The following is a 12,803-nucleotide window of genomic DNA, read 5'->3' on the forward strand; positions in this document are numbered from 1 at the left end:
TCTGGCTGTGGCCGACTGGACCCCCAGCTCTGGGGGCCTCTGGTGGACTGGGGACTGGGGGTCTCACGTGCAAGGGTGGCCTTCCATAGAGCCTGGACACTGGTCACTGGCCCTCACGTGCCCATGTGGGCCTGGCGGCTGAGGGCAGTACCTAGGAGAGCCTGGTGGGGAGGAGGAGGTCAAGGCTGGGGAATGTTCCAGAAGACTTGGAAAAGCCCATTGGGGGTCGCCCAGACCTCAGGTGTCCTGACCAGGCCAGAAGTCTGCCAGCCAGCCCTCACCCCTGAAACTAGGCCCCAGAGCAATGGGTGCTAGGATCCTCAAGGGGCTTCCCAGCTGGGTTTGTGGATGGGCCCGGGCCTGGAGAGGCGGGTTTGGCACCAGAGGCTGTGGTCTACGGGCCCTGTGCCCTGTAGACCTGCCCCTCCCACCAGAGGTCAGTGGGGTCAGTGTTGGGGAGGGAAAAGGGGTTGTTGGGGTTTGGGGATGGGGTGGGACTCCAGAAGTGAGAAGAATGGGGGAGGGGAGAAGCCTCTGACTGGTGAGGGGTCTTCAAGAGAAGAGGTGGTTGGAGGAGGGGAGCGGGGGTCCCTACACGTGGCTGGTCTCGTGGCTGGGTAGCCTCAGGCTTGTTTCCAAAGACGCCTCGTCAGTGCTGCTGCTTGGCAAGTGTGATGGTCTGTGTGTGTCCCTGGACTGTGGGAATAGGGCTGGGGACAGTGGCCTGCTGTGCCCTGTGCTGCCCGGTGGCCAGAGGAGGGAGGACGGGGGGCCTGGATAGCGTGTGTCCAAGCTCAGGGTCTGAGAGGGAAGCCCTGGCTTGTCCATTCCACGTGCGGGCTTCATGACGTCCGAGCACGTGTCCTTGTGCACGCGTGTGTGCGTACTCCTGGCCGCGCCTGGGCGTCTGCGTGTGCCCTCGCCACACACCGGGGCATCAGTGCAGGGCGCAGGCACCCTGGCCAGCACATGCGCAGAGCTCCCGAAAGCGGAAGCTGGGGGTGGGACCCGGGACCCCACCTTCAAGCCCACTGTGAGGAGGGCCAGGCTGAGGCCAGGGAGGGTGGGGGGCAGGTCTGCGTCTCTGTCACTCACCGCCTCCGGAGGCCTTTTCCTGTCGGGGGGAGGGCCCGCCAATGAGGGCTGGGCCTGTCACGTGGGCCTGACAGCTGGGGAGGGGGTGGCCGGCGGCAATGTGGCCCCGAGGCAGCCAGGAGGGAGAGCTGCAGCGTTGAGACCCCCCAGCCTGCGTGACCCCAGCCCGCCTGTCTTGGGCCACTGGGCCCAGGTCCCACCATGTTCTCCAGGAAGAAGCGGGAGCTTATGAAAACCCCTTCCATCTCCAAAAAGAACCGGGCGGGAAGCCCCAGCCCACAGCCCTTGGGGGTGAGTGAGCCTCTGTGGGGAGCGCAGAGCGGGCGGGGGCCTTGGAGTAACACCCAGGCGGCAGGGGCCCAGGGGCGCGTGCCTTGTGCTGGGGGCCCAGCAGCTCCATGCTGGGCAGGCGGGGGACTCACGCCAGCTACAGCCCCCACCGGGCTGGACTGCATGGGCCACGCAGGAAAGGCCGGGACCCTGGCGTTCAGCTCACGGTAGGAGCGCGTTGGGTTGACCCCCACATCCCTCTGCTTGGACCAGGGCCGGCCGTGGGGCCCGGGGAGTAGGTGGGAGGGTGCCCGGGTCGGGGCGGCATTGGGCCTGGGGCTCCGCAGGGCGGTGGTCAGGGAACCTGGGGGCAGTGGTGCCGTCGGTGTTTGAGAGCCATAGCACAACCACTGCGCCCAAGGGTTAGAGGTGCAGAGCACAAAACAGGGCCGGGGGGTGCCTCCCTCGGGTCTGGAGAGCCATGAAGTTTGGGGACACTCTACAAGGCCTGGGCGTGTCCGTGGGGCTTGGGGGTCTACAGGAATCGACAGAGGTGTCTCCACCAGGGAGGAGGTGTGTGTGCAGCAGCCAGAGGGGGCTGCAGGGGCTGAGGACCCCCTCCCGGCCCTCCCTGCCCCACCAGGAAGTGGGGTGCCCCTCCCCCACGCCCTCACAGGCCCCACCCCTGGCTGTGGTTTGGGCAAAGACGGTTGTTTGTGAAAGAGCTGGGGAAGAGGATGTTGGGTAACAGGTGTGGGCGGGGCAGGGCACCAAATCTCAGCCCTCTGACCTCTGGCCTCTGATCCCCGAGGGGTCAGGCCGAAGACCCTCCGGAGCCCCGCTGTACTTCTGGGGAAACTGAGGCGGTGCCTGGGCCGGAGCACCTGCGTCACCCTCCTCCCCCGCCCTCCCAGGAGCTGCCCAGGAAAGACGGGGCTGATGTGTCCCTCGGACCCAGCCTGGAGCCACCAGGCGCAGCCTCAAATGCCAAGGCCACGGGTACACTCAAGCGGCCCACCAGCCTGAGCCGCCACGCCAGCGCTGCTGGCTTCCCGCTGTCCGGATCCAGCACCTGGACGCTAGGCCGGGGCCACCGCAGCCCTCTGACCACCACCAGCCCTGCCGAGCTGCCCCCCGAGGGGCCGTGCCCCGACACCGTGGAGGACATCTCCCACCTGCTGGCCGACGTGGGCCGCTTTGCCGAAGGCTTGGAGAAGCTCAAGGAGTGCGTTCTGCATGACGGTGAGAAGCGGCAGGGGCCCCGGGGGCCTGGGTGGGGGGTCAGCGAGGCTCAGAAGGCGATGCCACCGCAGCTAGGGCTCCGAGGGGTGTGTAGGAGTTGGGTGGCCACCAGGAGAGAATGGCACCGGGGCAGAGGGAACGTCACGTGTGCAAGCTCAGACCCAAGATGGAGATGTGCTTAGGGGAACAGGTTTCGGGGCGTGTGAAGCGTGTGGTGAAGGACCCCAGACGTGATCCTGCGGGCAATGGGGGACCACAGGAAATGTCAGAGCCAGGGCTGGACAAGGTCCGCCCTGCAGGTTGGAACCCGCGTGGACTGGAGGTGGGCTGAGGTCTGGCCGGGGACAGATTCGGGGGGACGAGGGGGAGCCAGTGGCCTGCGGGATGGCAGTTCCGTTTTCTCCTGCGTGCGGCGCTGACGGCCCAGCTTCCTGCCGAGTTATTTTCATCCGCTTCCTGTTTGTCCCTGGCACCTCGTGCGCAGCCCGTGGCCCTGCCCGCTCCTCCCAGAAACCGCAGTGCCGGGACCGTGCCAAGTGCTCTGACCCGCTCCCCCAGGCGCCTGCTTTACAGATGAGGAAACAGAGGCCCCTCGTCGGGCCCTGACCCCCCGGGCTCTTCCAGCCAAGGAGGGGCGGGAGCTGGGATCCGACCTTCCCGGCAGCGGAGGCCTGGCCCTGCTGGTCGGGAGGTGGGAGCCCCCCAGGGTTATCTGGTCCAGGCGGGGGCCGGAGCTGTTTCCTGGGGAAACTCTCTAATCTCAGTTCCTGGTTCCTCTCGATCGGATCCCTGTGCTTCCTTGGAGGCCGGGCCTGGGCGGGGCCGAGCCAGGCTGCGTCCTGAGGGAGGTTGGGCCCGGGGCAGGGCGCCCTTCTACCCGCTTTGGGCACCTGCGAGAGAGGATGTGGGTTGAGTCTGGGCCCTTCCCCTGCTGGGCCTCCTCCTCTGAGCTCAGGTGTCTCTTCTGTGAAATGGGGCCACGACGGGGCCTGCGGGGTAGCCGGCGGGGGTCAGATGTCCTCGGCATGCTGTGATGGTTGTGAGGACAGTAAGACCCACTCTGGGTGGAGCCCCAAGTGAGGGGACAGTGCAGGGTCCCCTGGTCCGGCTGGCAGCACGTCCGGGGCACCTGGGCTTTGCGGGGCCGGGGCAGGTGCAGGTGTGGGGAAGGACCTTCTCGGGAAGGGGTGTGCCTGTGACCCCCGCCCCCCATGGCTGGCTTCCCTGGCTTCCTGAAGCTCCCCCCCCCCCCAAGTCATCTTAGGCAGCGAGCGTGTGCTTGGGCGTGAGGTGCTGGGGTCTCCCCAGAGGTGGCTTTCAGTGGGGTCCTCAGTGCCCACGAGGCTCTACCTGGTGTCTTGAACGTCGTCTGCCAGGCTCGGAGTCGGGGCGCGGGGGCCACAGGAGGTGAGGCTGCCTCCGTGTCTCGTGTCTGCAGTCGGCCCTTCTCCTTCCACTGACTCCTGTGGTTTTAATGGCGTGTGTTTTGCACACAGTGTCGTCTGCACACACGGTAACGAAGACTGTGGGGGAGCGCCTGGCTGGCTCCGTCCGTAGACATGTGGCTTTTTTGTATTTTTTTTTTTTTATGTTTATTTTTAAGAGAGACAGAGTGAGCAGGGCAGGGTTAGAGAGAGAGGGAGACACAGAATCCAATGTAGGCTCCAGGCAGACAGAGCCTGATGTGGGGCTTGAACCCACGAACCACGAGATCATATCCTGAGCTGAAGTCGGACACTCCGGCGACCGAGCCACCCAAGCGCCCCGTGACTTTTTTTTTTTAGTGATTTTTTTAAAAAAACATTTAAAAAATTATTTTTATTTTTGAGAGTGTGTGCGCACGAGCAAGGGAGGGGCAGAGAGAAAGGGGGACAGAGGACCCCGAACAGGCTCTGTGCTGACAGCAGGGAGCCCCACCTAGGGCTTGAACCCACGAACCACGAGATCGTGACCTGAGCCAAAACTGGATGCTTAACCGACTGAGCCACCCAGGTGCCCAGAGTGTGTGCCTCTTGATCTTGGGGTTGTGAGTTCAAGCTCCAGGTTGGGTACAGAGATAACTTAAAACTGAAATCTTAAAAAAATAAAACAAAACCGTTCATGGAGGGCACTTAAAGGCACGTTCCAAAACACAGATCTGATCTTGCCCTGCTTTGCTCTAGCACCTTCTATGGCTCCCCATTGCCCTGGAGATAAGGCCACCTGGGGTCCTCCTGTCTGGAGTTCTCATACCTGCAGAGCTAGTGAACACAGAAAAGCTCCATCATCCTTGAGAACGCCCTGCCCCTCTCTGTGCCTCAGCTTCCTCATCTACAGAATGGGGATGATGACCGCACCTGCCTCACGGGGTGGTTGGCAGGGGAGAGCAGATCGTGGCAGGAGGCAGGGCGGGTCCAGAGCTGGGACAGCAACTTGAGCAGCCCTGTGAGCTTGTGGCAGGAAAGGGGCCTGGTGGGCTGCACGGAGGAGGGGGCACCAGGCCTGCAGCTTGAAGGACGAGCAGGAGTTTGGTCTCTTGAAGGACATGAAGAGAAAGTTCTGAGAAGGGACTGCCTGAGCCGTGGTCTGGCCTTTGTGGCCCTGGCCCGCAGCCCAGAGGGGCTGTGCCTCACCTGAGGCCCCACAGTGAGCTCTGCCCTCCCCACCTCTGCCTCAGTCTCCCCATCCTGGGACAGGAGCCCTGAGGAGGGGGCAGGCCCCTGGCTCTCCTGGGGCCAGGCGCCTCCTCCCTGCTCACACCCACCGTGCCCCACAGACCTGCTGGAGGCCCGCCGGCCCCTGGCCCACGAGTGCCTGGGGGAGGCCCTTCGTGTGATGCGACAGATCATCTCCAGGTTCCCGCTGCTCAACACCGTGGAGACGCTCACTGCCGCGGGCACCCTCATTGCCAAGATCAGAGGTCAGCCAGCCGGGGCAGGGTGGCGAGGGCTCCGGGGAGGGCTGCCCGGGGGAGGGGGCGTTCGAAGCGGGTTGTGAAGGGCGCATGGCAGTTTGACAGGCACGGCCGCCCTCCTGCTCCCCTGGTCTGGGAGCTCCCTTCAGGTGGCCGCAGGCAGGGGCGGTCACCTCCAGAGGTGGGTCAGCCGCCTCGTCCTTGTCTCTGCCCGCCAGCCTTCCATTACGAGTGCAACAATGAGTCTGACAAGCGGGAGTTTGAGAAGGCCCTGGAGACCATCGCAGTCTCCTTCAGTAGCACGTGAGTGCCGTGGGGCTGCTGGGGCGAGGCTGGGGAGCCCGGGGCCGCATGTGTCTCGGCCCTCACCCTGCCCTGCCCTGCCCTGCCCTGCCCTGCCCTGCAGCGTGTCCGAGTTCCTCATGGGGGAAGTGGACAGCAGCACCCTCCTGTCGGTGCCCCCTGGGGACCCCAGCCAGGTGAGCAGGGTGGGGTGAGTCACTCCCGTGTCCTCTGGGGGCCGTCCCTCTCTGCCGGGGGGTGGGAGGGGGGCGACTCACCCGCGTCCCCCGCCCACACAGACCATGGAGAGCCTGTACTCGCAGGGGAGCGAGGGCTCCACCCCCAGCACCGAGGACTGTGACGGTGAGACACGACGGGCGGGCGGGCGCTGGCCCGGCGGGCGGGGAGGGAGGGAGGGGGGGCGTCGGGCCGGGCTAAGCGGGCGCCCCGCAGGCTGCCTGCCCCCCGAGGAGGTGGACATGTTGCTGCAGCGCTGCGAAGGCGGTGTGGATGCTGCGCTGCTGTATGCCAAGAACATGGCCAAGTACATGAAGGACCTCATCGGCTACCTGGAGAAGCGGACGATGCTGGGTAAGAGCGGCCCGGGGTTCGGGGCCGGGGGAAGGCGCCGCCCCCGCAGCCCCGCACTCACGCCGCCCCCGCCCGCAGAGATGGACTTCGCCAAAGGCCTGCAGAAAATCGTGCATAACTGCAGACAGAGCGTCATGCAGGAGGTGGGGTCCCTGGGGCCTGGCTGTGAGTCTCCACACCCCCCAGAGGGGCCACAGGGAAGGGGGGCCGCCCGGGCCCTCCTCCGTGACCGCCGCCCCCACCCCGCAGCCGCACATGCCCCTCCTGTCCATCTACTCCCTGGCGCTAGAGCAGGAGCTGGAGTTCGGCCACAACATGGTGCAGGCGGTGGGCACGCTGCAGAACCAGACCTTCATCCAGGTGGGCCGGGCGGGCGGCCGGGCGGGCGGGCGGGCAGGCCGGGGGTGTGCCAGGGCCCCCCCTCGCTCACGGTCTGTGCCCCCCACCAGCCCCTGAGCCTGAGGCGGCTTGAGCATGAGAAGCGCAGGAAGGAGATTAAGGAGTCATGGCACCGTGCCCAGAGGAAGCTGGTAGGCCGGCGGGGACGGGGTGGTGGGAGGGGCCCGGCGCTGTGGCCTCCTGTGCCCGCAGGAGGCTGGCAGTGGCGCCCGAGGGGGGCGCGGGCCCTGCGTGGGACAGATCCCGGGCTGCCACCCGCGGCGGTGCAGAGAGGAGTGGGGAGCCCATGCGCCCCCCCGCGCAGGCGCAGCGGGTCTGGTGCGAGCACCAGCCTCCTTTGTGTCTCTTTTCCCCAGTTTGGTTTTAGACTTTTCCAAAGCGGGAAGCATCCGTGTGTTTCCCAGCTACGTTAACGGGGCCTTCAGTGAAAACCTCCCCGCCCCCCCTTCCAGCAAGCGCCCCTCCCCTTCCGTATGCTCTCCAGCGTGTCGGGTTGGCTCTTCTGCTCCTGGCCCTTTACACCCCGTCCCCGTGGCCGGAGGCTTGGGCACCTCAATCTGGGGGGGGGGGGGGGGGGCGGGGAGGGGGGCATCTTCCGCTCCAGGTGCTCAGCTGTGGAGGCCACCGGACTTAGTTCACTAAATCCTACTGCTACCTTCCCGTCACCGCTGGGCTGTTGGCGTTTCAGGCACCAGCGCTGTGACACCTTGCGTCCGTCTCTCGGACCTGCGACCGGACATTTATCTCCGACGGGTGCCCAAAGCAGGACGGCTGGGGGCGGGTGTGAACGTGTGAGCCTCTCCTGAGCTCCCTCTGCTTCCCTCCTCGAAACACTTGTTTCCTGCCCTTTGTTCATCTTGGGCTGGATGATGCCTTCTTTCTTTCTTTCTTACTGATTTGTCAGAGCTCTTGACGTACTAGAGATCTCAGCCCTTGCTGATGTGAGTTACGGCCCCCCCCCCCCCGCCCCGGTTTATCGTCTTTGGCTTTTGACTCTACCTTTGGCCCTGTTTTGCCAGCCAGAAGCCTGAGCGTGTCAGCGGTAGCCTTTTCTTGTGTGGTTTCTGGGTCTGTGTCCCATGTTCAAGGCCTTCCCACAGCGAAATGGTTTTCAGACCCTCTCCACGTTTCCCCTGGTATTTGCACAAGCTAGTTTCTGTACGTTTAAGCCTCTGACGGCGCAGGCTGGGGCGTGGCCCCCAGAAGACTCGCCATGTTTCTGACCAACCCTCAGGGTGCCCGGCTTCCTGCCGGGGCGGCTTACACCTTTCCTGCGTAGGAGGGGAAGTGAGAGACGGGAGGGTGGCCACCACTCTGGCGGGGGTGGGTGGAGGTCTCAGCTGCGGGGGCTGTGATGTGGGCACACCAGACGCCCGTTCCTCCCAGGGTCCGTAGGCAGGCGTCCCCTCCTGTTCTCCTGTCCACTCTTGGGTAGGGCCTCTGTCTGCCCCGCAGGGCCGTGGGCACAAGACGTGTGGGTGGCTGATGGCGGTGGTTGGGGACAGGGGCCGGGAGGCGGAGCCCAGCTGGAGCCCAGCTCTGGACTGGCGCCCTCACCCTCCTGCCCGCAGCAAGAGGCCGAGTCCAACCTTCGCAAGGCCAAGCAGGGCTACGGGCAGCGCTGTGAGGACCACAGCAAGGCCCGCTTCCTGGCGGCCAAGGCCGAGGAGGAGCAGGCAGGCACGGGGCCCGGGGCCGCGGCCTCCAAGACCCTGGACAAGCGGAGGCGTCTGGAGGAGGAGGCCAAGAACAAGGTGAGCGCAGACAAGGAGGGGGCCCCGGCGGCAGAACCCCGCGGCACCGGCCCAGGCTGCGTGTCCCGTGGGAACGCGTCCCAGCCCGTTCTGCCGCCTCGGTTCCTGCGGCCGGCCTGGCGACGTCCCGGGGGCCGAGGCCGGGCTGAGGCATCTCCGGGCACCCCTCTGCCCCCATGCAGGCGGAGGAGGCCATGGCCACCTACCGCACGTGTGTGGCCGATGCCAAGACGCAGAAGCAGGAGCTGGAGGACGCCAAGGTGACGGTGCTGCGGCAGATCCAGGAGGTCATCCGGCAGAGCGACCAGACCATCAAGTCGGTGCGGCCCCGCGCTCTGGCCACGGGCGGGGGGCAGGGGGGCCCTGGGCCCGGTCGGTGCAGCCTACCCACCCGCCTGCCCGCCCGCCCGCAGGCCACCATCTCCTACTACCAGATGATGCACATGCAGACGGCCCCGCTGCCCGTGCACTTCCAGATGCTGTGCGAGAGCAGCAAGCTGTACGACCCCGGCCAGCAGTACGCCTCCCACGTGTGCCAGCTGCAGCGGGGCGATGAGCCCGACGTGCGCTACGACTTCGAGCCCTACGTCTCCACCAACACCTGGTACGGCCAGCGGCACGGGCCCCGCGGGGGCCGGGCTTCCCGCCCGCCTGCAGCGCCTCTGTGACCCCCCCGCCCATCCCCTCCCTCTGGCTCCGTCCACCAGGTCTCCGGTCATGCGCACCCGGAAGGGTAGCCTCAACGTCAGCGACGCCGTGGGGACAGAGGCCGCTGGCGGTCCCGAGGAGGAAAGCGGGCCCACCGAGGGGGCGCTGGCCAAGGACCGCAGGGGTGAGCGCCTGGCGCAGTGCGGGGTGGGTGTGGCTTCCCCGCGCCCGCCCCCCCCCCCCCACTGGAGACACGCCTCCTTCTGCAGGTGGGTGTGGCCACCAGGTGCACAAGTCGTGGCCCAGCAGCACCGCAGACTCCGACGGCAGCCTGGACCCCGGCCCTGGCTCAGGTGAAGAGGCCCCCGCCTGCCGGGCGTCTGGGGCAGCCGGGGGGGGGGGGGGGTGATGGGACGCTGTGGCAGCCGTGAGCCCTCTGGGGAGAGTCCCTCGTGGCTCGGGGTGCCCGACGCCGGTCTCCCGTGCAGGGGACTTTAAGAAGCTGCAGCGGATGTCATCCGGCGAGGAGCTGGCGGACCAGGACGGCAGCGCAGGGGCATCAGCCTTCGAGCAGGGTGAGGGGCCCCCGGGCCTGGTGTCAGGGGGAGGCCGGTGGGCCCGGTGCTGGCCTGCGGCCGCGAAGCTGACTGCTGGACCCGCCCCGCAGCCGACCTCAACGGCATGGCCCCCGAGCTGCCGGTGGCCGTGCCCAGCGGGCCCTTCCGCCACGTGGGGCTGTCCAAGGCGGCGCGAACGCACCGGCTGCGGAAGCTGCGCACGCCAGCCAAGTGCAGGGAGTGCAACAGCTACGTCTACTTCCAGGGCGCCGAGTGCGAGGAGGTGGGTCGAGCTCGGGGGACGGCCGGGGCTACGTGCTCGGGGGGGTCCGCTCAGCTGGGAGCAGAGGGGAGCATCTGGAGACCGGAGGGCCCCGGGGGAGCGCCCAAGGCCCGGAGGCAGGACTGCCGGGCTGTCGGCAGGAAAAGCGAGGCGTCTGGAAGGAAGGAGCTGGGGTGGCAGGCACAGGCGTGTCCCCCCAGCCGAGGAGACAGAGTGAGCCGGGAGCGGTGGCGCTTCCGGAGACGCCACGAGGGAGTGAGGGTCGGGAGGGCGCTGGGAGGGGGCCGCTGACACGCCGCCCGCCGCAGTGCTGCCTGGCCTGCCACAAGAAGTGCCTGGAGACGCTGGCCATCCAGTGCGGCCACAAGAAGCTCCAAGGCCGCCTGCAGCTCTTTGGCCAGGACTTCGGCCAGGCGGCCCGTGGCACGCCCGACGGCGTGCCCTTCATCGTCAAGAAGTGCATCTGTGAGATCGAGCGGCGGGCGCTGCACACCAAGGTGACCAGCCCCGGGGCAGCAGCGGGGGGTTCGTCCTGGGGGGGGGGGGGAGGGCGGCAGCGGGCAGGGGCCGTGCTGACCACGGCCCCCACAGGGCATCTACCGGGTCAACGGGGTGAAAACGCGCGTGGAGAAGCTGTGCCAGGACTTCGAGAACGGCAAGGAGCTGGTGGAACTGTCCCAGGCCTCGCCCCACGACGTCAGCAACGTCCTCAAACTCTACCTGCGCCAGGTGGGGCCGAGTGCCCGCTGAGCCGGGACCGGGGGTGGGCGGGGGGAGGACTGGCGGGCTGGGGGCCTCTGACCCCGTCCGACCCGTCACCCACAGCTGCCCGAACCGCTCATCTCCTTCCGCCTCTACCACGAGCTCGTGGGGCTGGCCAAGGACAGTCTGAAGGCGGAGGCCGAGGCCAAGGCGGCGTCACGGGGCCGGCCCGACGCCGCCGAGAGCGAGGCTGCAGCCGTGGCCATGGCGGGCCGGCTGCGGGAGCGCCTGCAGGGCCTGCCGCCCGAGAACAGGGCCACACTGCGGTACCTGCTGCGACACCTGCGCAGGTGAGGGCCGGCCTGGCAGGGGTCCGGGTTGTGGGGGGCCTGGGGGAGCCATTCACACCTGCTCCCGCGCCCGCGTGGCCCCCAGGATCGTGGAGGTGGAGCAGGACAACAAGATGACCCCGGGGAACCTGGGCATCGTGTTTGGACCCACGCTGCTGCGGCCAAGGCCCACCGAGGCCACCGTGTCCCTGTCCTCCCTGGTGGACTACCCCCACCAGGCCCGCATCGTGGAGACCCTCATCGCCCACTACGACCTGGTCTTCGAGGAGGAGCCCGAGGTGCCTGGGGGCCAGGGGAGGGTGTTGGCGGACCGTAGGGCTGCCCGCTCTGAGCAGGGGGCCGGGCCGGAGGCAGAATGACTGACGCGCTTGCTTTGGGCCGGGTGGTCAGAAGTGGCCTTGGAGGCATCTTTTAAGCAAAGAACTGATGGAGGAAGGGCTCGACCCTTGAGGGAGAGCCACTGTTGGTGCAAAGGCCCTGTGGCCGTGCCCCCCCCCCCCCCCCCCCCCCCCCTCCAGAGCCCACCTCGGACCTCGCGTTCGGCCCGGCCCCGTGGGTCTCCCGTCTCCGTGCCGCCTACAGCACATCCTCACGCTCACGTGCTGCCCAGCTGGGTCCAACCTGCCAGCTCAGCTGGCTGCTGGGTTTTAATCTCGTGCCGCCGTTCTCCTGTCCGCCAGCCCCGTCTGCTCTGTTCTCGAGCCTCGTGCTCCTGTCCCCGTGGAAGGCCCTCTTCCAGGGGGTGTGTGTTCGGGGCGGCAGGGCACACTGGCGTCCACACGGGACCTCGGCCTTGCCGGCCGCGGCCTTCTGCCCCAGGTGGGCGAGTCGCACCTGCTTAGCGACACCGGGCACAGTGGCATCAGGCCATCCGCGCGCCGGGTGTTTAGTTAACCAGACGGAGAACAGAGCCTGGGAGGGGCCAGAATCCCGGACCCCGGCTGACCACATTCTGCCGCCCACAGGAGGACACGGATGACCGGCGGGCTGAGGATGGGGTACAGGCGCCATGCCCGGAGGCGGGTGCAGGGGCTGCCCTCCCGCTGCGGGAGGAGCCTGCAGACGGGGGTCCAGGTGAGCGGGGCAGCCTGGATGCCCGCTGGCAGACCATGTGGTGTTAGGGGGCCACGTCAGGGGCTTTGGAGGCCACATGCCCCATGGGCAGGGACATCTCCTATATCAACTCTTAATTTGTTGCAAATGCCAGCAAAGAGACGCCTTTTTGAGGTGTTCTGTAGATACCGACGTGGGTGCCCTAGGCCTTGAGCCCGCACCTCGGCCTGCGGGTGGGTGGTCCCAGGGCGGGGAGCGGGCCAGGCGAGAGGACAGCAGGTCAGGCGGTGGACCCCAGGTCCCTCCTGGTCACGGCGCAACTGGCCTCTCTGCCCCCACCCCACCTTCCTTGGCTTCGCAGAATCCCAAGTGGCCTCCAACGACTCCGACTCCGAGGGGGAGGAGGCCTCGGAGTTGCCGTCCCCGGCGGGCAGCGGCGCGTACCGCCTCAGCTTCCTGGAGAAGCAGGGCAGCGAGGCCAGCGTGGAGGAGGCCCAGGGCAGCGGCAGCGGCAGCGAGGAGCAGCTGGGGGCCGGGGCCGGGGAGGGCCCGGCAGAGCAGCTTTCCGAGTTCAACACCAATCAGTGCAACAATGTGGCCGAGGTCGGACTGCCCGTCACGTGGCTCCACGATGGGCAGATCGCAGCGGGCACCGGCCACGAGAGGCAGCCCGAGTTTGTGTAG

The 12,803-nt window shown here is 67.2% G+C and overlaps 1 protein-coding gene across 2 annotated transcripts; it reads left to right on the plus strand.

Annotated features, from left to right (window-relative positions):
- Positions 1–954: 954 nt before the first annotated feature.
- ARHGAP45 (Rho GTPase activating protein 45) lies at positions 955–12,803 on the plus strand. Of its 2 annotated transcripts, none has more exons than XM_042927752.1 (23): positions 955–1,386; positions 2,280–2,607; positions 5,363–5,506; positions 5,719–5,803; positions 5,907–5,979; positions 6,082–6,145; positions 6,236–6,373; positions 6,452–6,516; positions 6,623–6,733; positions 6,823–6,903; positions 8,344–8,526; positions 8,709–8,846; positions 8,940–9,130; positions 9,234–9,358; positions 9,444–9,527; positions 9,663–9,749; positions 9,842–10,014; positions 10,323–10,511; positions 10,606–10,743; positions 10,840–11,066; positions 11,152–11,344; positions 12,032–12,140; positions 12,481–12,803. In XM_042927752.1, exons 1-23 carry the CDS (start codon positions 1,297–1,299, stop codon positions 12,801–12,803), a joined length of 3,339 nt encoding a protein of 1,112 aa, XP_042783686.1. In that variant the 5' UTR covers positions 955–1,296. The 2 variants fall into 2 exon arrangements, with proteins under 2 accessions (XP_042783686.1, XP_042783685.1); XM_042927751.1 differs by lacking the exon at positions 955–1,386 and adding an exon at positions 1,436–1,592.

Source organism: Panthera leo, chromosome A2, assembly GCF_018350215.1.
Source record: "Panthera leo isolate Ple1 chromosome A2, P.leo_Ple1_pat1.1, whole genome shotgun sequence".
NCBI classification, from domain to species: domain Eukaryota; kingdom Metazoa; phylum Chordata; class Mammalia; order Carnivora; family Felidae; genus Panthera; species Panthera leo.

Coding starts and splice junctions, on each gene's coding strand:
- ARHGAP45 (XM_042927751.1), top strand. CDS start 1,494: ATGCTGGGCAGGCGGGGGACTCACGCCAGCTACAGCCCCCACCGGGCT. Junction 9,131..9,233: donor TACGTCTCCACCAACACCTG/GTACGGCCAGCG, acceptor TCCGTCCACCAG/GTCTCCGGTCATGCGCACCC. Junction 11,345..12,031: donor TCTTCGAGGAGGAGCCCGAG/GTGCCTGGGGGC, acceptor TGCCGCCCACAG/GAGGACACGGATGACCGGCG.